The 25,208-nt window shown below is 43.1% G+C and overlaps 1 protein-coding gene across 1 annotated transcript in view; it reads left to right on the top strand.

Annotated features, from left to right (window-relative positions):
• Positions 1-368: 368 nt before the first annotated feature.
• Positions 369-25,208, top strand: part of pkn3 (protein kinase N3) — a gene marked incomplete at both ends in the record, with an annotated part of 49,990 nt that continues 25,150 nt past the window's right edge. The window contains 11 exons of the mRNA XM_080018328.1: positions 369-410; positions 6,564-6,840; positions 7,444-7,616; positions 8,680-8,803; positions 16,720-16,871; positions 17,005-17,224; positions 17,457-17,639; positions 17,890-17,999; positions 19,180-19,323; positions 19,650-19,725; positions 23,357-23,522. Coding sequence (XP_079874454.1) covers positions 369-410; positions 6,564-6,840; positions 7,444-7,616; positions 8,680-8,803; positions 16,720-16,871; positions 17,005-17,224; positions 17,457-17,639; positions 17,890-17,999; positions 19,180-19,323; positions 19,650-19,725; positions 23,357-23,522 — 1,667 coding nt within the window. The remainder of the gene's footprint in view (positions 411-6,563; positions 6,841-7,443; positions 7,617-8,679; positions 8,804-16,719; positions 16,872-17,004; positions 17,225-17,456; positions 17,640-17,889; positions 18,000-19,179; positions 19,324-19,649; positions 19,726-23,356; positions 23,523-25,208) is intronic.

Below are 25,208 nucleotides of genomic sequence, written 5' to 3'. Positions count from 1 at the left end.
GTGTGAGGAGACGGGTTCACTGCCCACATCCTGTCGACGTGCAGCCCTTTCTCTTCTGCCAAAGAAAGGGAGATTTGGCGCTCCTAAAGAACTGGAGACCAGTGGCCCTGCTATGCTATGTGCAGACTATAAGTTGCTGTCTATGGTCCTGGCCAACAGACTTAGGGGCTATTTGGGGATCCTAATTAACAAGGACCTGGATTAACACAGAGCCCACATTTGGTCATGTCAGCATATACTGATGATGTGAATATTCTAATCAGAAATGAAAATGATATAATTGTGCTCAATGAATGCATAAAAATATATGGAGTAGCCTCCTCAGCAACGGTTAACTGAGAGAAGAGTGAGGCTTTTTTGATGGGACCATGGCAGGGCAGGATAGCTCCCAGTCTGCCAGGAGGTCTCAGGTGGGAGAGGGAAGGGTTGAAATTCCTTGGCGTGTTTAGGAAGTGATGCTTTCCAAATTAGGAGCTGGGAGGGTGCAATGGAGAAAAGTGTGCCCGATTGTCTAAATGGAAATGGCTGCTACCCCAGTTGTCAAATAGGGGGAGAACTCTGGTAGCCAACAACTTGGTTGCCTCGATCTTGTGGCACAGATTTATAGTACTACCTCCACCTAGGTGCCTAAGAGAGGACATTCAGCTGCTGGGGAGTGGCAGGAGGAGGTGGGGAGTTTTCTTTCCCTCACAACCCCAGTGCTAGGGGAGTTGGAGTCAGTAGGAAAGAAAGCTACCTACTACACCTGGGTTAAAGTGTCACACTTGCGCTCTCTGGCAGGGATGACGGCGTCGAGGTGGTTTGAGTTTTTTGGCCCAGGCTCTTCACTGAAAGGCAGCTGGAGGCACCTGTACAACAGTTGATAAACGGACAGGTGACCTCCAGTGGAGGATTCTACACAGGGCGATAGCTACGAACAGACATGTGGCACACCTGGATCCAAGCACCGGGGAGGGGTGTCCTTTCTCCTCAGAGAGACAATCCAGCATCTTTTTATCCAGTGCTTTAGACTTGAGGGTTTATTCAAGCAGTCAAAGGAATAGTTCCAGTAGTTAGGGGAGGGCTTTTCTTTCAAAGTTTTAATTTTCGGACCCCAATATTCTGTGCAAAAGAGACATGTACAAAGACTTATAAACATGGTAGTAGGAACAGCAAAATGATCGATCTGGAAAACAAGGGGAAAAATGTATGCAGGGTCATTGGTCAGTGGATCCCACCTTGATGATAGCAGGACTGCTGGAATTTGAACTTTGTCAAATTGACAGATAAAATGGACGATTTCATGAGAACCTGGGGAATCAGGGGAGTGCTGTGTTCCGTTCAGGAGGATTTGTTGGTGCTTCACTTTTGAAGCAGTTTTATTTTATCTTAGTTTCTTATATTATTTGTCAGTGTGTTTCTTATTTATGTTTTTAACTCTGCTTGGTCTTGTTTTGATGTAGATTAATAGATGTCCCTCCATCAACAGATGTAAATTAAAGGTGCTTGAAACCTCTCTCACTCTCTCTGTGTGACCCGCGTTGGACCCCGACCTGCGGTTCAGCAGCGGCGTTGGTTCTTTTTCTTCAATCCTGTTTGTGACGCCAATCTATATTTTGGAAAAAAGACGTTTAACAAATTAAGAGATCAGGAAACCAGGGAATACACTTCAAAATTACCTTTATTAGAACTTTAAACAAGTAAGTTGAAGGCCTGAGCAGTTCTGCAGAAAAGCTGCTCTTCTTGGCTCAGGCTACAACTTATATGCTCTGCTCTTTGGATCCATCTTCTACACGTTGTCATTTCATTCCATGCACTCCTTACCTTGTTTGGGCATGTGTTTATCTTTTGCCTCTGAAATGTACACACATGCTCGGCACATGGCTGTAATTTATCTTTCGCCTCTGAAGCGTACACACATGTTCCTGTTTTAGGTTGGTCCTGAGTGTTTTTTCCACACTTATTTTATTCATATAGCATATAGTCAGGATAATGATTATACTTTTTTTTTATATGTATGGTACATAATTATATTTCCTTTAAGTGTATAGTACATTTCTCCCCTAAGAACTTCAAGTACGAGAAACGTCCTTCTCTTCTTGATTACAAAACCCCGGCGGTCGCCTAGTAATCAAATGCGCACAGGCTGTGAATGTTGCATCTGGGCTAAACCAAGCAGTGACCGCAGTGCACACTGTCCTATATGAAAGCCCCTGTTACTTAGAACAAAGTTAATACTTTTCTGTTATCCTTGTGCAACTCAGCGAAAGTCCTCAGCAAGCTCAGAGGGCTTTATGCCTTGTTCAGACTACATATTACCCTCATCTGGCTGTCAAACATGCTTGAAAATATCAGGACGTGACGCGACCCATGCAACATGTAATTTGGAATTGCTTGGGAAGGCGAGAGGAAACTGGGGGGTGGGCGGGGGGGTGGTGAGTGAGTATGTGTTTTTAAGGTAGAAATACATTCCTGTTCCTGAGTCCACGAGGGGAGCTGAGGCTGTATTTACACGCACTGTAAAAGTGCATTGGGCTCGGGAGAGACCAAAGGGGAGAACACCGAACTTGTATGCCTTGCCTTGAAAAGCCCATGGAGCTGTTAAGACCTCCCTAGGTCCTACTCTCAAAAAATGTAATGCTGGATTAACTTTAAAAAGTAAATCTGTCAAATGGTTCCAAGCAACCCAATTAATTAAATTCTGAGATACTGAATTTATTCATTTACAATAGACTCAATTAATTTGAGTTAATTATACAAGGTACATTGAGTGAATGCCATTAAACTAGATTAATTCATTGCTATGCATTCTGCATGTATTTATCAAACTTAATATGGATGAGTAAATGCAACTCATCAGCCACTCCACAAACGCTTAATGAAATGTGTTAATTTGTAAAATGAATACATTAGATACAAGATAATAGACTGCTGCTAAAGAACAAAGAGTCACTTAAAGTGTCTCCACCAATATGCTATTATATTCTTCAAAACACTTTGGTAAAAATCAGGGCTCAACAGTAACTGTTGCCCTCAGCAACCAGATTCAGTCAATTGGCAACCATTTTGTGGACTCTGGTTGCCCCCTTTGGCAACCACTTTTAAACATTCAAAAAATAGGGACAGCAAAACGTGCTCCTGAAAATAAATAAAAAATGTTTCATAACTGATTAAATATTGCTGTCACAGTCAAAACCATAACGCTGCACATGTGTTAACTCACGTGTGCAATTGCGCATGCATCACAGCACAGGCACCTGTTTTAGAGACAATGGCAAATCAAGTTGTTTGAGGAAATTTGGAGGCGGGGGGTGGGGCAACACATTTTAGTCTTTTTTCTATCCATCAGAGAACGACACTATCAGCGATCGATTAACTAGTGGCTCTGTGGATTAGTGGTTCTCTGATTTTACATCAGAACTAAGACAGGACATGGCTCTAGTCTCGGTTGAAAGTGCTCCAAGCAGGAAGGGATAAAGTGTTCAAGGACTGTAATGCATGTCGGAAGTGATACGTTCATTGTAGCTCAAAAAATCTTTGGATACAGCCATGGTATAATTAAGAACTATTTCAGAACTATCACCATATGTGTACAGTTAATGAAAACTAGATGTGAGAATAAACATATTAGTTTAAACTAGACAAAAAAAAGAAAACTAACTGAAATTATATTGTGTACTTATTAAAATAAAAATATATACAGGAAATGTCTTTAGTTTGTCTTTTTTTAAATTTTTCTTCCCCTAGTAAATTTTGTCAACATATAGCTTGGGCAGATTTCCGATTAAATTGGCGATGGACTTTGGTGGACTTTTTTTTTCTTTTTTTTTTCTTTTCTTTTCTTCTTACCCGCCAGGAAAAAGTGCATTGAAACGGTCTAGGTGAATTTTACCATGTTCTGGAGCGGGAAGAGAGGAGCGGGGGCTCTCGCCCTCTGCTCGGAGCTCTTGAGTAACCACTGGTGATCGGATCTCACTTCTCTGCTCTATAGGCCCGTGCAGAGATGTCAAGGGGGGCAGGTGCTCAAAATAAAAAAAAACATTAAAAGGCACATGGACCCCCAGCTCCAGTTCTAGAGATTTTGCCACTCTAAGCAAAGGGAGGAGCAAGGCGGAGCGCAAATCACGGGCGCCACAGACACATTCCTCATGAATTTGCACATTGGGCCCAGACACATTCCTCATGAATTTGCACATTGGGAACAAATCCCACCCCCTGCATGAGACTCTGATGGCACTGGAGGGCTCCTTCAGTGACAGGCTGCTTCACCCAATGTGTGGGAGGGAGTGCTATCGCAGGTCCTTCCTTCCTGTGGCTGTCAGACTGTATAACCAACAGCGCAGCCAGTAAACCCCCCCCCCCACACACACATACACACACTTGTGAAAAAATCCAAGTGCAATTTTTTATATTTATAAAAAAAAAAAAAAGTGCAATCCCTGATGTGCAATGTGTCAAGATATGTGCAATACACTTAGTACTCTGGTTCCTATTTATGGTGTTTATTTCTTTTCTAAATATTTTATATTTTTTATAGTGCTTACCTTGATATGCTCTATATTTCTGCTGTCCCCTTTTTGCTTCTGGAACAATGTAAATTTCCCTGTGTGGGACTAATAAAGGTTTATCTTATTAAATTTGTTAAATCAGTTTCTTACTTGAATGAAAAACAAAACAAACCTATCTCAGAATTGGAGCAGAGGTGTTTATTTTTTTTTTATATATTTCTCCAGACAGTGGTGTGCGCGTGCACTGGTTCCCGGCTCCCGTGTCTGTTTTTATTTTAGATCTGTTTTTCGTTTGTTTCCTACATGTATGAAACGAGCGACAGCTGAGTTAAGGGACTGTTCCATCCTGTTCAAAAAAAACAAAAAACTAGGATGCAATGGTTCAGTGGGCTCACGGTTTTAGGGCCACTTTAATGGAATGGTTTCGGTATGTTTATATTTACGATTTTTTATTTGTTTTATTTAAAAAAGTTCAAAGGTGTTATTGTTTTTGTAGTAGTCTGCCGCAAATAACTAGTGTAATGTTCTTTGTGTATGACTGAGGGGGTGGGGAGTCTGGATTTACATGGTTTTGTTAAATATACTTAACCTCCTCAGGTATATCTGACACTATTGAGTTATAAAATGCTTGGCATATTTTGTTTATCCATTTTACATGTTGAAATTATTTTTGTAAGCTGATTTCTGTTATTTAAGTCATGTAATTTGTACATCCCTACTTGAGCCAGCCTAATATTTTACTTACATTAGACCTACCAACATTTGCTAGGTTCTTTTTGTTTTGTGTTTTTAAGAAAGCAAACACATTTCTTGATATCACAAAATATCCGTATTTGGTCTAACAATATTGTACAACAATTGACTCTAAACTGCACTATTGTGAGGAATTGAACAGGTTTTGGCTTTTCCTCCCATCGTACACTTAAAAAAAAAATAAAAAATGACAGAATCTGACAAAAACCTCTGTTTACATATACAGTGCTTTGAAAAAGCATTATACCCTGGGACTTTTTTTGTATTTTCTTATGCCACAAATTTGTTTTGAATATATTTAACGTCTTTTCTTTCTGCTGTACAGAATGAATTTTATTCTGCATGGAAGTGGAACAAGAAATAGACATTTTTATGAATGAATTACAAAATACACAGTCAAAGGGTGCAAATTTTTCATAGCACTGTACACATGAAAACATTATTTGAAAAAGCACTTTGTCCTTTGCAAGGACAACACTTTAAGATATAATGTTATCAAGAAAGTTTGTAGTAATCATCCATACCTACTAGAAACCTAATGCAACACAGTAGGTCCTTGAAACATCTGCTTTATAACAAAAATCTGACATTATTAGAGAATGCTCCACAATGGTTAATTCAAGAGTTATGTAGTGCAAATAGTTCTAAGGTGCTTCCCATCATATCACTGGACAGCAAATGTCTCTTTTTAAATTTTTTATAAATGGCTCTGACAAGGAAGCCGAAAGTACAATTGGTCAAATGTTATCGAAGCAGTAAAACTGGCTCCATTCATCACTAGAGCATAATAAACATGACCCACTGCAGATACTACCTGAAAAGACCAATATAAGTTTAAGGAGGCAGTTGTTAACAAAAGACACAGCGTTGGAAATTTGTTAATAAAAAATGCCCCAGAAATGTGGGCAAGCGCTCTGAAATAATTACAAGGGCTTGCTTCCCATCATTACAGTATTCACAGTAAAGAATGCGTAAATAAAAAAAAAACAAAAAAAAAAACTGTGCCCATTTCATTATTAAACACATCTGCACTTGTTTTACCTGACGTACCGTCCCACAACCCAGAACACCTCCTAATATGGGCACTGGAGAGCCTTTTTGACATATTCTACCAAGTTGCTACACCGTAGCCTTGATGGGAGAGCATTCAAGATTAAATCAGTTAGGCTATTAAATTGACTTAATGTTTTGAATATTTATGATGAATTTACGATAAGAATCTGATTCAGCTCTGATTCAACCCCAGCTCTTAATTGTGTGTACTCTCCATAAATTTGGTAATTAGGTTTTTTAAGAAGGCTGTTGTTTCATATCCAACTTCAGGGCAGCTATCTGCAAGGTTTAACTGGCGGAGACATTCTGGATCCAGAGTTTCAGCAGCGGCTTGAAGATGCACGTTCAGTAATAAGGCAGAAGATCCAACAGGAGCTGAAGATAAAGGAGGCTGCTGAGAGGCTGCGGCGGGCTGTCACAAACCACAAATCTGTGGCTAATGTGGAAGGCCAGCTAAGGGCTTCAAGCCGCAAACTGGAGCAGCTCCATTGGGAATTACATGAGCTCAATGCCAGAGCTATGACAACAGAGAAAGATGGCACTTCAGGTACCAAGCTGCCATTTTTTTATTTTTTTTATTATTTTTTTCCACATTTGCATCTATATTTATTTCACTTTGGATGTCGCATAATCCGATGCATTTGAACCACAGTTAAAGACAGATGTCTTAGTTGTCACGAAGGCTGAATTATGCTTCTCTTTCTGCACGTAAGCGAACATGCACAGGTGTTGTCCAGAGATGTTCGCATGGCTGTTTGCTTTTATACTTCTACGGATTTGGTGTATAACGTTACGCGTATTCTTGGGGGCAGTGTCACATCTGTTATTGACGACCCTCAAATGAGCTGTCTCAAATGGTAACTGGATTGCAATTTATATAGCACTTTTCGAATCTTGCGACCACTCAAAGCGCTTTACAACACGTGCCTCACATTAAGACACACACTTAGACATCGTTGGCGGCGGCAACCATGCAAGTTGCACACCTGCTCATCGAGAGCAGTTAGGGGTTCAGTGTCTTGCTAAAGGACACTTCCACCTGCCGCCAGGAGGGGCCGGGGATTGAACCCTCTGATTACTGGATGACCCACTCTACCTCCTGCGCCACTGTAGCCCCTTCCAAGACAAACATACCAATATTTTCCTCTAGGTGCTGGATGCCTAGAGGGAGATGACATGTCACCAGACTCTTGTCAGTGGGAAGAGGCCACATCTCCCTTAACCAGCCGTATTCACATCCTGAAAAAACATCTTACCATGGAAATCAAAGTCCGGCAGGGAGCTGAGAACTTTATTCAGACCTTCACCAGCAGCCCTATCAAGGTGTGAACACTTTTATATCTATTACAAGAGGATGACAAATTGTTGAAGACATTATGTTTAAATATTTCCAGAAATATACAGCCTCTAGGGTAAAGAGAAGGCAGGTTTAGTGGCCTAAGCCTGATTTAATAAAAAAAATTATATTTTTTTTAAGAAAAAGTATTTGTATAGGCAAAAAACACAACTCGATGTCGTTGACAGGACAAATATTGAAAACAGTGATTTAAATCATCAGTTTGATAAAAAGCTTTGTCTGAAATACCACCAATGCGTGATTAATTAATGTCTTAAAAATAAATCTTACCAATAATCTATTAAATCTGACTAATAATTTCTTACTAAATGTTGTTTAGAAATTTCATAATGTGTTGATCTTGTTAAGACTGTCTCACGATGTCCTCTGATCTCTGCAGACGCTTTAAGTTAAACAAGGTCTTGCTGTTATCCAGTTAAAAAGTATCTCAAATGTTTTAAGTTGTTTTTAGTTTTAGTCTGCCATAAATAACTTTTTATGTAATTTAACTGAGCTTCAACTGTAATTGTTGAAATTGGTCAGTAAGACATGTATGTATTGTTTGTACTGTATTTCATTACTTCCATGTATTACATATGTATGTTCTTTTTATTTTAAAGGGGTCTTGATCAATAAGCAAATCCGAAAGCAGCTCTAGGTCTCTGGTGTAATGTAGGCTCATAAAATGTAATTAAATAGTTTGCACTCTTTACAAAACATTTCTTTGTAGTTTTATCTCGTGTTTCTATGGAAATGGCTCGTGGAGTTGAAAAGGAAACTGCAAAAGTACAGAAATTCTGCATGGCTGACATGGCCAGTGTAGCTCCAACAGTGGATTAACATGGATGTAATAGGAAGAATGCACTTACGGCATGTATACCATGCCCGTACACTGTGTAGTTCCACTGTTATAATGCAACTGTGCAACTTTTTAGCAAGTCTTTTATTCATTTTAAAATATGAAATGGCATTTCACCTCTTAATTTTTAGGTAAATGGATAAATATCCAATATAGGACATATCCACCTAACCTATCCACTCTATTTGAAGGACCGTAAGCTGCTGTTTACAGCCCAGCAGATGTTACAAGACAGTCGCACTAAGATTGAGCTGCTCCGCATGCAAATCATCAAAGTCACCCAAGCCCGAGAAGGAGAACGTGAGGCTGTAGATGGTGAGAATTTCTGTTTCTATATTACATACTAAAATATAAGCCAAGTACAGAGCGGACAACAACAACAAAGGTAAGGCTTTATAAAAAGGCAAAAAAATGGGTTTTCAGGAGCTGCTTAAACTCAACAGATTAGGCTGATCTGATATATAGAGGTAACTAAAACACTGAAAGCAAGGTCACCTTTTTATTTCGAGGGGGCAGATAAAAGGCCTAGATTGGTTGATCTTAGTGCCTGACTGGAGGAGTACGGGGTCAGCAACTGTGAAATGTACAGAGGGGCTAGGCCATGCAGAGCTCTTAAAGTGATTAGTACAATTTTGAAATTGATTCTAAAAATAAAAAGGAGGCACGAATCTGGGTGATGTGGGATCTGCTTGTTGTGGTACAGTCTGGCAGCAGCATTTTGAACCAGCTGCAGGTGTGACAGGGAAGATTGGTTGGGGCGAGTGAATAGGGAATTTTAGTAATCCAAGTGGGGGGGGATTAAGGTCTGGATTAATAGTCCTGGGTCGATGGGTGATGACATGGGTCTGATTTTTGAAATATTGCGTAATTGGGGGAAAAAATGTCTGAACATGTTTGTTTATGTGGTTATCAAAGTTAAGGTGCTGGTCAAAAATAATGCCAAGGTTTTTTGTGGTGGCTGATGAGTCTTATTGCCAAAGTGATCAGGGCCAATCACAAAGACCTGTTTTTGCCATTAAGAACTGGATGTCACAATCTTCAACTCATCCCTGACAAAACTTTAAGCATGGTAAGGTGATTCAGGTGGGTTGGTTTTACAGAGAAATACAGCAGTGTTTCATCAGCATAACAATAGTAGGAGATGCTAGGGAAACAGCTGAACAGGAGACCAAGAGGAAGCATATACACACCGATCAGCCACAACATTAAAACCTTTGACAGGTGAAGTCAATAACATTGATCATCTTGTTACAATGGCACCTGTCAACGGGTAGGACATATTAGGCAGAAAGTGAACAGTCGGTTCTTGAAGTTGATGTGTTGGAAGCAAAAAAAATGGGCAAGCGTAAGGATCTGAGCAACTTTGAAAAGGGCTAAATTGTGATGTCTAGATGACTGGGTCAGAGCATCTCCAAAACAGCAGGACTTGTAGGGTGTCCTTGTTATGCAATGGTTAATACAACCAGCGACAGGGTCATGGGCGCCGAACGCTCACTGATGCGCGTGGGGAGCGTAGGCTAGCCCGTCTGGTCCGATCACACAGAAAAGTACTGTAGCACAAATTGCTCAAAAAGTTAATGCTAGTGTTGAGGGTGTGTTCTGACACAGCACTGGTCTTTAAACAAAATGTGCTTGTGAGCCAAAACGATAAATGAAAGGCTTGCAGGCCACTATGGAAATAGTCCACTAGATCTGCGCTTATAGGCGCTCCAGCTGTGACATGTCCGGCGGCTTGGATAGCGGGCTTGTCTTGCCTGGTACCATGTCCCACAAGCACGCCGATCCTCAGTGCGGGGGCAACAAACCATATATAACTTCCTGGTTTTGGGATTGGACAAATCAGTGGAATCCCTGCATTGATTCGCCTTATCCGGAGCAGCTGAGCGGCCCCGGGATGGGAGTCTGCAGCGGCGGCTTGACCACACCCCCTTGGCCCGCCACATATCCCCACCATCGCACTTAGGTCGGGTGCTGTCCGGCCGACAGCCGAATCCCCCCCCCCCCCCCCCCCCCCCCAAATGCCTGCTGGCACGGCTCTGACCACAGGACTGGATCTGGAACATCTTTTTGAGTTTGGTCAGTCAAGGGGCTGGACTGTGCTGCAAATTCCAGCACTAAGCTACTATAGTACCCGGCCAGCCCCAAAAACTGTTTTACCTCCTTCTTAGACTTGGGTTTTGATGTGTTTGCGACCGCGGCAGTCTTATCAAGTTCAAGAAATTATTTGTCCCATAAATATCCATGCAGTCATATATACAGTGGGGCAAAAAAGTATTTAGTCAGCCACCAATTGTGCAAGTTCTCCCACTTAAAAAGATGAGAGGCCTGTTATTTTCATCATAGGTATACCTCAACTATGAGAGACAAAATGAGGAAAAAAAAATCTAGAAAATCACACTGTCTGATTTTTAAAGAATTTATTTGCAAATTATGGTGGAAAATAGGTATTTGGTCAATAACAAAAGTTCATCTCAATACTTTGTTATATACCCTTTGTTTGCAATGACAGAGGTCAAACGTTTTCTGGAAGTCTTCACAAGGTTTTCACACACTGTTGCTGGTATTTGGGCCTGGACATGTACTGGCTTAAGCAGGGGGACACGTCTGGCACTGCAGGATTTGAGTCCCTGGCGGCGTAGTGTGTTACTGATGGTAGCCTTTGTTACTTTGGTCCAAGCTCTCTGCAGGTTCTGGGATGTTTGCTCACCGTTCTTGTAATCATTTTGACCCCACGGGGTGAGATCTTGCGTGGAGCCCCAGATCGAGGGAGATTATCAGTGTATTGTATGTCTTCCATTTTCTAATAATTGCTCCCACAGTTGATTTCTTCACACAAGCTGCTTACCTATTGCAGATTCAGTCTTCCCAGCCTGGTGCAGGTCTACAATTTTGTTTCTGGTGTCCTTTGACAGCTCTTTGGTCTTGGCCATAGTGGAGTTTGGAGTGTGACTGTTTGAGGTTGTGGACAGGTGTCTTTTATACTGATAACGAGTTCAAACAGGTGCCATTAATACAGGTAACGAGTGGAGGACAGAGGAGCCTCTTAAAGAAAAAGTTACAGGTCTGTGAAAGCCAGAAATCTTGCTTGTTTGTAGGTGACCAAATACTTATTTTACCGAGGAATTTACCAATTAATTCATTAAAAATCCTACAATGTGATTTCCTGGATTCTTTCCCCCCATTCTGTCTCTCATAGTCGAAGTGTACCTATGATGAAAATTACAGGCCTCTCTCATCTTTTTTAGTGGGAGAACTTGCACAATTGGTGGCTGACTAAATACTTTTCTGCCCCACTGTATGCAGTGAAATGTCACGAATGTCATGACACCCAGTGTAGGTGCAGCCCCCCCCCCCCCCCCCCCCAAGTGGTACCCCAGATACTCAACCTCCCTCCGCCCAACCACGCACTTCTTTGGGTTGGTGGTGAGGGACGCTAGCACTGTGTCCACACTCTGCAGACGCCGCTCCAACGTATTGCTATGAATAATCACATCGTCTCAGTATGCGGCGGAAAATGCTGTGTGCTGATACAGGACGTGGTCCATCAGTCTCTGAAAGGTCGGGGGGGCACCAAACAACCCGAACGGAAGCACTCAAAACTGGTAAAGGCCTTGCGGAGTGGAGAAGGCTGACTTTTACTTGGACTGCTGGGACAAGGGAATCTGTCAGCAGCTCTCGATTAAATCCAGCTTCGTAAAAAAAAAAACGAGCCTTACCTAACCAGTTGAGAAGCTTGTTGACGCGGGGCAACGGGTAGGCATCGAACTTTGACACAGTGTTCACCTTCCGGTAATTCACGCAGAACCGCACGGACCCATCAGGCTTACCCACTAGCACGATGGGGCTTGACCAGTCGCTCGTAGATTCCTTTATTACCCCTATGTCCAGCATGGCCTCGAATTCCGCCTGCACTATTTTTTAGTTTGTTTTCGGGCAGGCGATACGGCCGGGAGCGCACCTTCATTCCCGGGGTCGTCTCCACATGGAGTATGAGAGGCATACGGCCAGGGAGGGGAGAGAACATGTCGGCCAAGGGTCGTGCTCTGGCCGGGAGAGAGATGGTCACTTAAGAGGGCCGTGGTGTGATCTGCCGGCATTGGAACCTCCGGCTGCAACTCGACCCTTTCAATCGTTGCTGTGGCCAGTGCTACGGGCACACCTGCGTCGTGTGACCACAAAGGGCCCTTGCCACTTCAGTAATCATTTCCACAGGACTTAGGGAGCAGTACTTACACCTTGTCTCCCGGTGAGAATTGTCTTAACTGAGCCTCCCTGTCGTACAGGCTGCGCTGACGTTCCTGGGCCTGGAGCAAGTTCTCCCGTGCTTCCTGCCATAATGTGCGTAGCTTTGCTCTCAGGTCCAGGATGTACTGGACCTTGTTTTTACTGGTGCTGGGACCTTCCTGCCAGCTTTCATTAATCAGGTCGAGCACCCCACAAGGACTCCTGCCAAACAGTAGCTCGAAGGGGGACAACCCTGTGGAGGACTGGGGAACCTCACGCACCGTGAACAACAGGGGGTTTCAGCCATGTGTCCCAATTTTGGCTGTCATCGTGGACGAACTTCCGGATCATGTTTTTCAATTTTTTGTTGAAGTGCTCGACCAGGCTGTCTGTCCCTGGGTGGTTAACGCTGGTCCAAATTGAGCGGACGCCCAGTAACCTGTACAGTTTGTGCAGTGTGTGTGTGTGTGACATAAACAAAGTGCCCTGGTCGGTGAGGATTTCCTTAGGAATCCCAACCCAGGAGATGACCTGAAACAGCGTCTGCACCACATTTTTCGCCGTAACACTGCGCAGCGTCACTGCTTCTGGGTATCGGGTTGCGTAGTCCACTAAGACTAACACAAATGGATAACCCCAAGCACTGTGGTATAATGACCCGATGAGATCCATAGTGATTCTCGACTAAAGGGAGAGGCCTCAACAGCGCTCGGGGAATAGCCGGTGGATTAACCAGCTGACACTCGGGACAGACAGCACAGCGCCGCCTCATGTCCGCACAGATGTCTGGCCAATCGAAACGGGCCTCCGCATCAGTGTTTTCTGGTGTCTTAAGTAACCGGCCATCGGGTTATAATGAGCCACCTGAAAGAATAAACCCTGACGGCTTTTAGGGACTAACAATTAGGGGGGCGACAGGGGGGAACTAACAGCAGCCTTTACCATATGCCTTTTTCCCTTATAGCGAATTTAGAGCCACAGTATCGGATATGTGTGAATATCCCCATGCACACAACAAATATCCACCCAAGATGCCTCTACCAAAGCCCTAGGTCGAAATAGGTGTTGCTGAATCATCGTCTGCGAACAGCCCGAGTCCAGCAAAGCCTGATGTCTACCTCCCCTTGTCACCTTACCAGCACACGGTAGGCCCCTTCTTGACCGGGGGAGGGATACAGCGGACCGGAGACCCGAATGACCTTGCCGACCTCATGATTGGGCAGTCCTGGAAGTTGTGATCGGGTCGCCCGCATCGCCAGCATACCTGCCCAGGCATCTGGCCAGCTTTCAGTGGTCCCAAGTCCGTGCCACCCTGGAAGAATCTTGGGGAGCGGGGTAGAAGGTGGTCTCCCGCTGGTGGCTATCCCTCCTCTGGCGGGGGAAGGGGCGGGAGGTGGGCCTCCTGGGGACCCGGAAGGGAGGATGGTGATGGCCGCCAGGTCCGTGGTGCTGGTACCGGCCGGTCCCGCGACGACTCCTACGCAATATCCAGGCGCGGGCCCGTAGGTGGGCCCCTCTCCTGGGCTATGGCAGCTTGTAGGGAGGCTGGTCAGTGGCAACGCACCCAGTTAGCTGCGCTTGATTGTCCACAAACTGTTTGGTGGCCACTGCCTCGACAATCTGGTGCGGGGAGCGCTCCTCCGGTCATAGCCACCGCTGGGCAGCGTCCAGGAGCTGTTGGATGTGCAGGAACAGCCGGCCTGCGGTGTCTTAGGGGAGTGACTGGAGGTGCAGGCAGTGGCCCTCAGGTGTTCTCCCGACCTGTTCCATCACCGCTCTCTGGACGACAGCGTAGCTCATCCGCTGCTCCGACGGTAGGGTATGCGCCGCCAGCTAGGCTTCTCTCGAGAGGAGGGGAACGAGCCGCCATGCCTGCTCGCGGTCTGATCAGCCAACCACCTCGTCCATCAGTTCAAAGTTGGCTAAGAACGCCTCGTGATCATCCTCCCCCATCATCTTCTGTAGCGGGGGAATGGGGGGGTGGCGGTCGTTCCCCCAGGTCTGGTGCTCTCCCGGAGTAGGACCTGGATGGCCTGTTCGGTCTCCCGGAGCACCTCCTGGTCAAGCTCGCACACCCTCACCATTCCTGAAACTTCAGGGCTTGTTCCTGCATTGTCCATCATCTGTTCCAGGGCGAAAGGCGTCCGGGATTCTGCCTCGCGCTGCTCCATCCTGTTCAGGTGCCACTTGGAGAGGTGTGTTCTGGGGCAAGGGCAGGGAATGAGGAGGAGGCGGAGGCAAAGCAGTGCCAGTTGCCGTGTTTTCATTCACAGTCTTGATCTGCGCTTAAGGCCGCTCCCGCTGTGACTTGTCCGGCCAGAAACTTAAAGGATCTGCTTCAAATGTCTTGGTGCCAGATACCACAGGACACCTTCAGAGGTCTCATGGCGTCCATGCCTCGACAGTGGTCAGTGCTGTTTTGGCGGCACGAGGGGGACCTACACAATTTTAAGCAAGTGGTTTCAATATTTGTGGCTGATCGGTGTCTAGTGAGAACAGTATAGGTCTGAGCATTGACCCCTGAGTGACTGCCCAGAGGAGATGGGCGGAGGAGGACACTCAGTAGTGTGTGTGTGTGTGTGTGTGTGTGTGTGTGTGTGTGTGTGTGTGTGTGTGTGTGTGTGTGTGTGTGTGTGTGTGTGTGTGTGTGTGTGTGTGTGTGTGTGTGTGTTCCACCAACTCGAGGAGCTATACAGCAACAACTTTTTCAAGGATTTTGGAGAGAAATTGAAGTTTAGAAATGAGACTATAATAATGGGTGGCCCATCAAATTGAGCTGAATCAAGGGTGGGTTTTTGGGTAAGTGGTTGTACACATGCCGCCTTAAAATAGTCAGGTATAAAGCCAGATTAGAGGGAATGGTTAATGATGGTAAGAAGACTAAGACCAATGACCGGAAGGACTTCCTTAAGAAATTTGGTGGGGATGATGTGAATCGGCCTGGAGGACAGGTGTAAGTGAGATGCAATATATAAAAGTTTTTGCAGGGAAATAGGGGTGAACTTTGATAATGTTTTGCATCCGCCAGGAACGTAGCACAAAACATTTGGGTTTAAATTGGGCTGGAGAGTCTTGAACTTGTTTACAAAAAAGTACAAAAAAAACATTTTAGTTGTTAATTGATAAGTGGGGGAGGGGCTGGATTCATAAGGCAAAAATGGTGTTGAACAGGAATCTCGGGTTATTTTTTGTTATTTCTGATTAGGCTGGAGGAGTCTAAGGAGCATCTCTCGCTTCTTTGATGTTCTGATTGAGTGTAATTAATAACTGCTTCCTATGCAGTTGATGGATATTGATTTTGGAATTTTGGCCATCTACGCTTGGCCATTCTATATTTTTGGAGCCTGGTGTTATCGATGTTGATCCAGAGAAGGATTAATAATTGAGATGGGTCTTGTTTATATGGAGCAATTGCATCAAGAATTGATGTGCAGAGATCATTAAACCAGTTAACGGAGTCGTTTAAATGGGGGAAGTGGGGAGGTGAGTCTGCCACATCAGAGAAAATGGAAGAAAATCTAGCTGCAAAATGGTTTTTAAAGATGCAAGAGTGTATTCTATGCTTCTGATGAGTGACAGTTGAGTTGAAAGTGGTGTCAAGCCCAGAATAAAAACAAGATCAAGGGTCTGCCTATGGTTATGTGAGGAGCTGGAAATGTGTGGCTTAAAAGATTTTGATATGTTTAGGAAGTCAGTGGCAAGAGAACTAGAGGGATCATCAAGGAGGATGTTAAAATCGCCCACGATAATAATCCAATCAATCTGAGTATGATGGAAGACTATAGATCTGAAAGTTGCTGGCAGGATTGGGATGTCAGTAGATAACTGCACACCATACTGGCAATGCTAAACGGAACACAGGTAAGATGATTTGTAAAAAACACTTCAATACCCTCACCACGACCAGTGGACCTTGGTGCATTTAGAAAATTGTAATTTAGCTGAGCTGAAGTCAAAGTTTGTGGATGTGATAAGGTCATCGATAAGACAGATTTCCTTACCTTGAGGTCGCTCCTTGGAGATGATCAGCCTTCTGGAACTCCGGGTAGCTGAACTTGGGCATCATCTGAAGATTGAAGCAGCAGTTGTTGAGGGGGCAAAGAATGTAGTAAAACAGCTCAGGAGCGGAAGGATTCAAGATCGTTGGGTACTTGCCGAGGTAAGCGTGAGCAACGATGGCCACCAGCTGGCAGTAAGGGGTATGTTAATAATATGGTAACTGTTGCCATGCTGGTGACTTTTATTTTTGTTTTTTATTTGTACTTTGTATTTGATTTTTCTTTACCCCTTAGGCCCAAGCAAGAATGCAAGAATCTTCCCAAAAGGTGAACCTGTTGCGTCTTTCTCTGGAAAGGCGTTTAAGTGAGCTTCCCCGAGATCATCCAAAAAAAGCTTCCATAAAGCGGGAACTGATTCAGGGAATGCTTCCCATCGCTCACAATGGGCCTACAGAACTCTCCAACACTTCTTCCATTTCCTCTTATTCCCTCTTCAAACCGGCCAGCCTCACAGGTTGCCACTGACAGTTAAACTGCATTCATTACCTTGATAATTATCTTTGGTATTCTAATACTTTTAAAAAATAACCTCTTTCAAAATAACAAGCACAATTGCCGTATGCAAGGTCATTTGACCTACAGCAAGATCACTTTAGGTCCCTGCATACAATGCTTTTGAAACCTTGTAGAATCTAGCTTATGTTTAGATAAGCAAAGATGCACACAACAGAAATGTCTTTCTTCAGGACGGCTAGAAGTGTGTTTGATGGGCTGCCAAGACCTCTTGGAGAGTGTACCAGGCCACAGCCACTTAGCCAATGTCTCAAACACCCCTGGGAGCCCCTCAGAAGGAAAGTCATTGAAGATGAGGGCTGGCTTTTCAGGACGAGGTACCAATGGCAAAACCTCTAAGGCCGATGAACTTTCTTGTGAGTTGACTGTCGAGCTTAACCTTCCTTAAGTATTTTACGTTCCTTTAGTATTTTAGTAGGAAACGTTCCTTTAGTATTTTTGCAACAAATTATATGCTTATCAATAATGCAAAATGCATTCATTTTTTCTTTTTAATTCAAAATATCCCATTCAAAGTTATATAATTGCCAAAGTTATTGTAACTAAACTTTTCACAGGCTTTTCTGCTGATGAGGTCTGACCTATGTGTTTGTATATTTGTCTCAGCTGAAATCAGTGCTGTATTGAAGGTGGACAACAAATTAGTGGGGCGGACTCATTGGAGACAGCTGGGAAAACAGGCCTGGGGCCAGAGCTTCAGCATTGAACTGGAAAGGGTCAGTGGCCTTTAGTTTAATTAGAGCAAAATACAAAATCATTTTTAAAAGTATGTTTTGTTTGGCAGAACAAAGGCACAGACGGCATAACTTCCAGCCTACTGTATCTAATCAGCAGTACTTGCAGCCTATTTTTGCACACATATTGGGTCTGATTCATAAATGTGCACCTCGCAGATTTGATCATGACGTGTACTTTGGAAGTCAGTAGGCGGATATTGATTCAACATGGAATGTCATATTCTTTATGCAAAATCAATGACAGTGGTCAAACCTCATTCAATACAATTCTTAGTAGAATATGTTAGACCTAAAAAGCTAACCTTATTACCGTATTTCCTCAAATATAAACCGGTAGTCAAATAAAAAACGGGCCTCTAATAAATGCCGGGTGCGTTGTCCACACAAACAAATACAAGCCTGCCTCAAATAAAGACCGAGGGAAGATCTGATCGGAGCTGCAGTGGTGTTTCCAGTGTTATTTAATCTACTCAATTTCCTACTGCTGCATAGCAGATCGCTTCCGCTCTCTAGCGCTTCAAGCAGGAAGTGGTGCATTCAAGGCGAACTCTGAAAACTGCAATTCTCCGGTCAGCTACCACCACAAGTGTGACTTTTAGGGTAGCTACTAGCTCTCTTTTTTTCACCATACATGTGTTTGCATGGCATGGCACTCAGACAGAAGTTTTATTTAAAATTTATATTAAAGATCAAATATACTGGGGAGGGAATTGGATAAAGTATAAAAGCCTAGATCTAACATAAGCCTGCTTCCAATAAAGGCCTGGTACCCTCGGCAGTTGAGCTAAATAAAAGGCCCCGGTCACTAATTGAGGAAAAACAGTAACTTTGTTTTTCACAGGAATCAATGACGTGTGCAGGACCCAATAGTGCACTATCAAAGCTCACTTTAATTGTGTCTTTGCTTTTATTGGAGCACTTGGCTAATGGGCATTTGGGAGAGATGGACCGAGCAGATATTGTGATTCTCTTTTTAGTTCCTTGCGTGACATTTGTCATCTGGTACACCTGAAGCGTGCACAAAGTAGAGTCTCCACAATCCTCTGTTCATTAATATGCAGCTATATTTCAAGCTGCCTGTCCTTTGGTCTAACTGGGAAAGGGGAGTCTGAGCATGAGGTCCTAATTCACGCTCAAATGTCTTTGTGTTTTCCTATAGTCGCGGGAATTGGAAATCGCTCTGTATTGGAGAGACTGGCGGGCCTTGTGTGGGGTCAAGTTCTTGCGTCTGGAGGACTTCCTTGACAACCAGCGACATGGCATGTGTCTCTCCCTGGAGCCCCAGGGCATGCTCTTCATTGAGGTTCTTGTTCCCAACATTTAGCCTTTAGTCAGTTCCCGCACTGGCATAAATCTCTGTTATAGTAGCCGCAAACGAGCCATGCGTCATGACGCACGCATTATAAGAGAGCACGAGCATACACCAATCAGCCACAACACTAAAACCACTCACAGGTGAAGTGAATAACATGGATCAGCTCATTCCAATGGCATCTGTCAAGGGGTGGGATATATTAGGCAGCAAGTAGGGTTGCCACGGTCACCGGTGTTATCGTGTTTGCCACTATAGATATTGAAATCGACATCGGCTTTTTGATGTTTCTTATTATGTACATATTATATTTTCAGGTGACCTTTATCAACCCTGTCATTGAGCACCGTCCCAAACTACAGAGGCAGAGAAGGATTTTCTTTAAAGAAAAAGGTATCTAAAATTACTGTGACTACATTGGAGCAGTTATTCTTACTCTTTCTTGTGACCCAAAGACAGTTTTTCTCTTCACGGTCTTTCAAAGCAAATAAGGCATTTTTTTCTACCATCTTCCAAGTGATCCTGAGAGAAATTAATTGAGAAATTAATTGCTAATTTGGTTAGTTCCATTACTCTAGAGTCAAAGTAAATTCAGGCATATTCCCATCAGCAAGAAACCACCTTGTAAAAAGTTATTGGTATTGAGCCTCTTTACTGATTTTAGGTTTTATTGAATTTGAATCAAGCCTGGCTGGGAGAGAGAGGATAAAACGACTGGGCTACATTTCCTAATGTTCCTGTCTACTGTTGCCTATGCTTGAGTTGCATTAGTGACTGTGCAGAGATATTGGTGAGATCCTATATAGTTGTTTTTTTTTGTTTTTTTGTTTTTTTGGCGCACTAGTCTATTTTGCTGTTGTTTTCCCCTAATGCCTGTAATTTGAGGGCAGATTAGAATAAGTTATACCCGTCCCTAATTAACTAAACAGTAGTAAATCTAACATCCAAAATCCTTCCAAGAGATCAAATCATCCGGCAAAATCCTCGGATCTGCAGGTCATCTTGGCTAGTCAGTGTTCATGATTCCGCCATCAGAGGGACAAAAGGCTATTCATGGCTGAGTAGCAATGGCAAAAATCATTACTTACTTGAAGAACATGAATGATTGTCTCAAGTTTGCAAAAGTAACCGGATGATCCTCAAGAGTTAAGGAACATTAAACCAACCAATCTATGGACAGTTTAATCAAAAGTTTAACTTGAAGATATCTGTTGTAATTGATGTTAATTGGCCATAGGAGGAAAAAATATGGTGGTGGTCATGCAATTGTTTTGAGAATCAATCTCTGCATCAGGACCTGAATGTTGTGTCATCTTGAAGACTATGTGGGTCATGTATAAGTCAATAATCTAAAACAAAAAAAGACAGGGGGTGGACAAAATACCCTTTGACCTTCAGAACAGTGGAATACACTCCTGAATGGTGTGTAGTGGGATATAGCATTCTTCAAGAAGAAAAGCCTTCAGTTCTACCTCCAGGTGAAAGAGGTAGAACTTTGTGTGAATGTACAGTACTTCACATGAAGTCCAGAACTTCTGATAAAGGTTAGATGAGGTTAAAATCAAATGATAAGGGAGGCCATGGTCGATTATTGAGTCCATCCTGGTGTTCATGAAACCACTCTTGATTTTGGTCCATATTCGCATCGTAGAATGCACCCAATCTATTGTAAACTTGCCTTATGGTCCTTGGCTGTTATGACTATGCAGAGCAGGGGTGGGCAAACCTTTTGGCTCGAGGGCCACATTTTGTTTTTAAAACTGACCGGCAGGCCAGACCATTAGCAGATGAGGTGAAAAATGAGCAAGCATAAAGTGTAAAATATATGTGAAAACTATTTCCTCTTATCCCATTTTTTAATTAATAAATTCATTTTTAAATAAAAAATACAACAACTCACCATTGATGGATTCAATGAGAACAGTGTTGCTGGTCACCCTTTTTTGCCAGCGCATCAAAAGCTGGTGCCATTTTCGTTGTGGAAATTCGTAGGGCAGCGCTCAGGTGTTCATCAGTAAGCTGGGCTCTGTGGTGTGTTTTGATTGTTTTGATGTTCATCACACTGAACGTCTGTCTGCTCACACACATAGGTAGAGCTGAATTACACCAGCATCTTCTGTGCCAGCTGTCGGATGTTTGAAAACTTTGTCTCATTCAGTGAAGCATAAAATGTATCCAGTTTGACGGAGTTGAACTTCTCCTTTAGGACAGAGTCAGACTGGAGATCAATGGAGATTCAGGTTTGAATAAATGTCAGATACAAACTGATCTTTCCCTTGTAGCTTCGGGTTCAGCTCATTTATGTGTGCCAGTATGTCCACAGCGAACGCCAAATCACAAAGCCTGTGTGCGTCTTTCAGCTCGAGAAAATCATCGGCTTTCCCCATTAACTCCAAAAATGAGCCGTAATCGATTGTAATCAGTAAAGAATTATTTTGCAATCCAATCTTTGTTGAAAATCCGACCCTCGCTGTCAATTTTGCGCTTTTTTTGTCCGCTCATTTTGTTATGGGTGATGCATACGTGACGAAAGGTAAAGTTAAAGTGAAGAAGAGTGACTTGACATAAGCGAAGGCCTGGCAATGCGCCATCTGGTGGTGGCAACAAGTATTACAGGGAAATAACAGTGAAATATTTTTTCGGCTTTATTCTTTCGGCTGCTCCCGTTAGGGGTCGCCACAGCAGACGATCTGCTTCCAATGCCTTCTTTTCTGCGCATCTTCCTCCCTTACACCAACCGCCTGCATGTCCTCCGTCACCACAGCCATAAACCTTCTCTTTGGCCTTCCTCTTTTCCTCTTGCCTGGCAGCTCCAGCCACAGCATCCCTCTCCCAATGTAAATCTCATCTCTCCTACACACATACATCTCGCCTCTCTCACTTTTTCACCAAACAAATTTAAATATATTCTAGGATTGTTGTTAATGTAAATTCCTCGCTGGCCGGATTTTACAATGCCGCGAGCCGTAGTTTGCCCACCCCTGATGCAGAGCAATTATTGGACCTGATGACAGTCCCCTAATATGGCTTTCCATACCATTATAGATCCCCATTATGTTTAACAGTTGGAAATGGGCATTGTGGATGGAAGGCATTGTCTGGCTTTCTCCGGATATAATCCCATTAACATGGGGAAATGGACCCAAACATGGCCATATTACTTTTTCCATTGCTTAGGGTTCCAGGTTGTGTGCCCCTTGCACCATGTTATGTGCATTTTTCCCTTGACACTATAATGAATTCTACAGTTTTTATGACCAATGCTCATGAAATTCTGATATTGACTATCTGGTCTCTTTGGAACTAAGTTAAAATTCACAATTCAAATTCCTAATTGTCAAAGCAACATGAGCCATCTAACAGACTCCTTTTTATAGTGGACACCTACTGCTAAATTGCAATCAACCATAAATGACTCACCATTGCAGCTACATTCATAATTTTCTTACTATTTACTTCAAAGCTAAACTAGAAACTTTTGTTCCCAGTGTGGTTTTTGTTATTTTGTCCCCTTCATCTTGAACTGTCAGACATTTTAATACACACCAGAGTCAAGCATACGTGCAGTGCAGTGAAAAAGTATTTGCCATGTCTTTGATTTCCAAACCAAAGGTTTTATAACTTCTTCTTTGCTATGTAATTTCCTTGACCTTAACATGGAACTCTTCTTTAGCACAACATAGATCTGAGAGCACAGGTTGTTGTTTTTTTTGCTTTAAATGTGCTGTGGATTCCCTTTAGTTCAGTGATAGTGCTTGCTTATACAGCTAGATATTACTTCATCATGACATGGATATATTGTAGTATTTAGTTGCTACACAACATAGAATCTCTATTTCTTCTCTGACATGCTCCATCACTTTGCAGTTCATTTTTTAATTCTCAAAACTCAGGAATCACAAAACACAGTTATGTAAATATATAACTTAGTATATATTTATAATTTGGGTTTATATAGCTTTTCATAAGAAACAGCAGTTCAATGAAGTACAGTTCATATAGCATGAATATGCGTTTCCCACAGGGAAGGATTTCCTCCGCGCTGCTCAGATGAACATGAATTTTGCCACTTGGGGCCGTCTGATGATGAGCATCCTGCCTCCCTGTAGCTCTCTGGAAGCCATGAGCCCTCCTTTAACAATCTCTAATACCTCCTCATCCCATTCTACAGCCAACAACGCTCTTCTGGGGTAAGCCCATGTCATGTAATTCAGCTATCCTCAACTAGGGTCACGTATTGACAGTATGATAATATAATACGTTTTTGAGCCCTGTGGGGAAATTCAGTTGTTACAGTAGCAAAAAAACCCAAAACATTTTAAGTCAAAGGCGTGAGATGAAAAATGTAAATAATATTTGTACATATTTATCAACAAAATGAACATGGATTAGAATTATGCTAACTAGTTAGCCCAGTGTGTGCAGATGTCAGTTACACTAGAGTAAGTATAGGTAGTATCCAGCAGCAGTCTAGCAATAATGTGCAATGAGGACAGCATTGCAGAAGCAGTGTTGCAAGATGGAAAATAAAGCAAACTCGTACTGCCACTTCAAATATATATATATATATATATATATATATATATATATATATATATATATACACAGACAGACACAAGAAGGGGCCAGGACACCACATTGAATGGCAAAACTGTCATAAGCACCGCTACAAGACAGTATTCCTTCGCTGTCTGTCACTGAGGTTGAAAGTCCTTCCTTTTTATAAAGATTGGATGCAGTCACTGAGCACAGCATTGTTTTTGTTGGTGTGAGTTTGCTATCTATCTGAACATACTCAAGGCATTTGAATGGGGGAAAACACTTGTTCACCCCCCAAATCTTCCATTTGTCAAGCATTATACCAGAATGCATCCACATCCATTCCTTTTTAGCTGGCAGACAGGTTCATTAGGGGCATCTCTCTCCACTGGTCATCATTACCTGAACACGGTCAATTGTCCTTCATGTCCAATATGGCACTTTTGAAATAGCCATTTACATCCCTGGCTAAATCCTCACACCTTCAGGAAAGCTGTGTGCAGACCATGCTTGCGCAGAGATGCAATGAGTGACATGCATTGTCGCACTGCTATCCCTGGTAGACAATTTTTCAGTCAACATAAAATGGAGTTGTTTTCCCCATCATTGTGTTGCACCCATCCGAGGCAAAGCACACTATGTTCTTCATTGGGACATAAGCGTCTGTGAAGGACTTGATCATTTCACTTGAATTTATCATTCAAGCCTCTGCTGAAGTCTCCCTGAAATTCCCTGCTCTCATCAGAAAATACCTGAGCCAATTTCCAAAAACTGGTCTCGATAGAATTTGATCCATCATCAATGAAACAAACGGCAATGCAGTGTTTTCACTGTCAATGTCATGAGCATGCAGAATTTCTTCTTTTGCAATATCTGACATGGTCACAGATTCGACCAGTTGCCTTCATGCGACCAAGATTCAAGCCCTGAGCCGTTTGACTCTTGGAAAATAAATTTATTATGTCTACCAAATGATCTGCGTAACTCCTGGCAATACTGTGTTCAGCTTAAAGTCCAGCAAGCTATATCTCAGCTGTTTTCACCGTGCTTTCCGGCTTTTCTTTTAGATTAGTTTGTTGTAGACTGTGGGGTGGTGTGGTTTGAGCAGCCACACCAGGGTCTAGGTAATTGGCCTAGGATCAGGGTGGCTGTATGTCTGTTGCTCATTAGAGCAGTCAACGAGCAACAGGTAAAACCCCCATCTCCACACACAAGAGGAACCCTTGGCATGACATATTGTCTATCTGCTCCGGGCTTGTTCCAGTTTATCCATTTGTTACAATAAAACTGGTGGGTTTTCAACCCCGTTGCCTATGTCTCTGTGTCGGAGGGCCCTG

The sequence above is a fragment of the Zeus faber genome (genome assembly GCF_960531495.2).
Source record: "Zeus faber genome assembly, chromosome: 17".
Lineage (NCBI taxonomy): Eukaryota > Metazoa > Chordata > Actinopteri > Zeiformes > Zeidae > Zeus > Zeus faber.
This window is presented reverse-complemented; position numbering and strand designations above follow the sequence as displayed.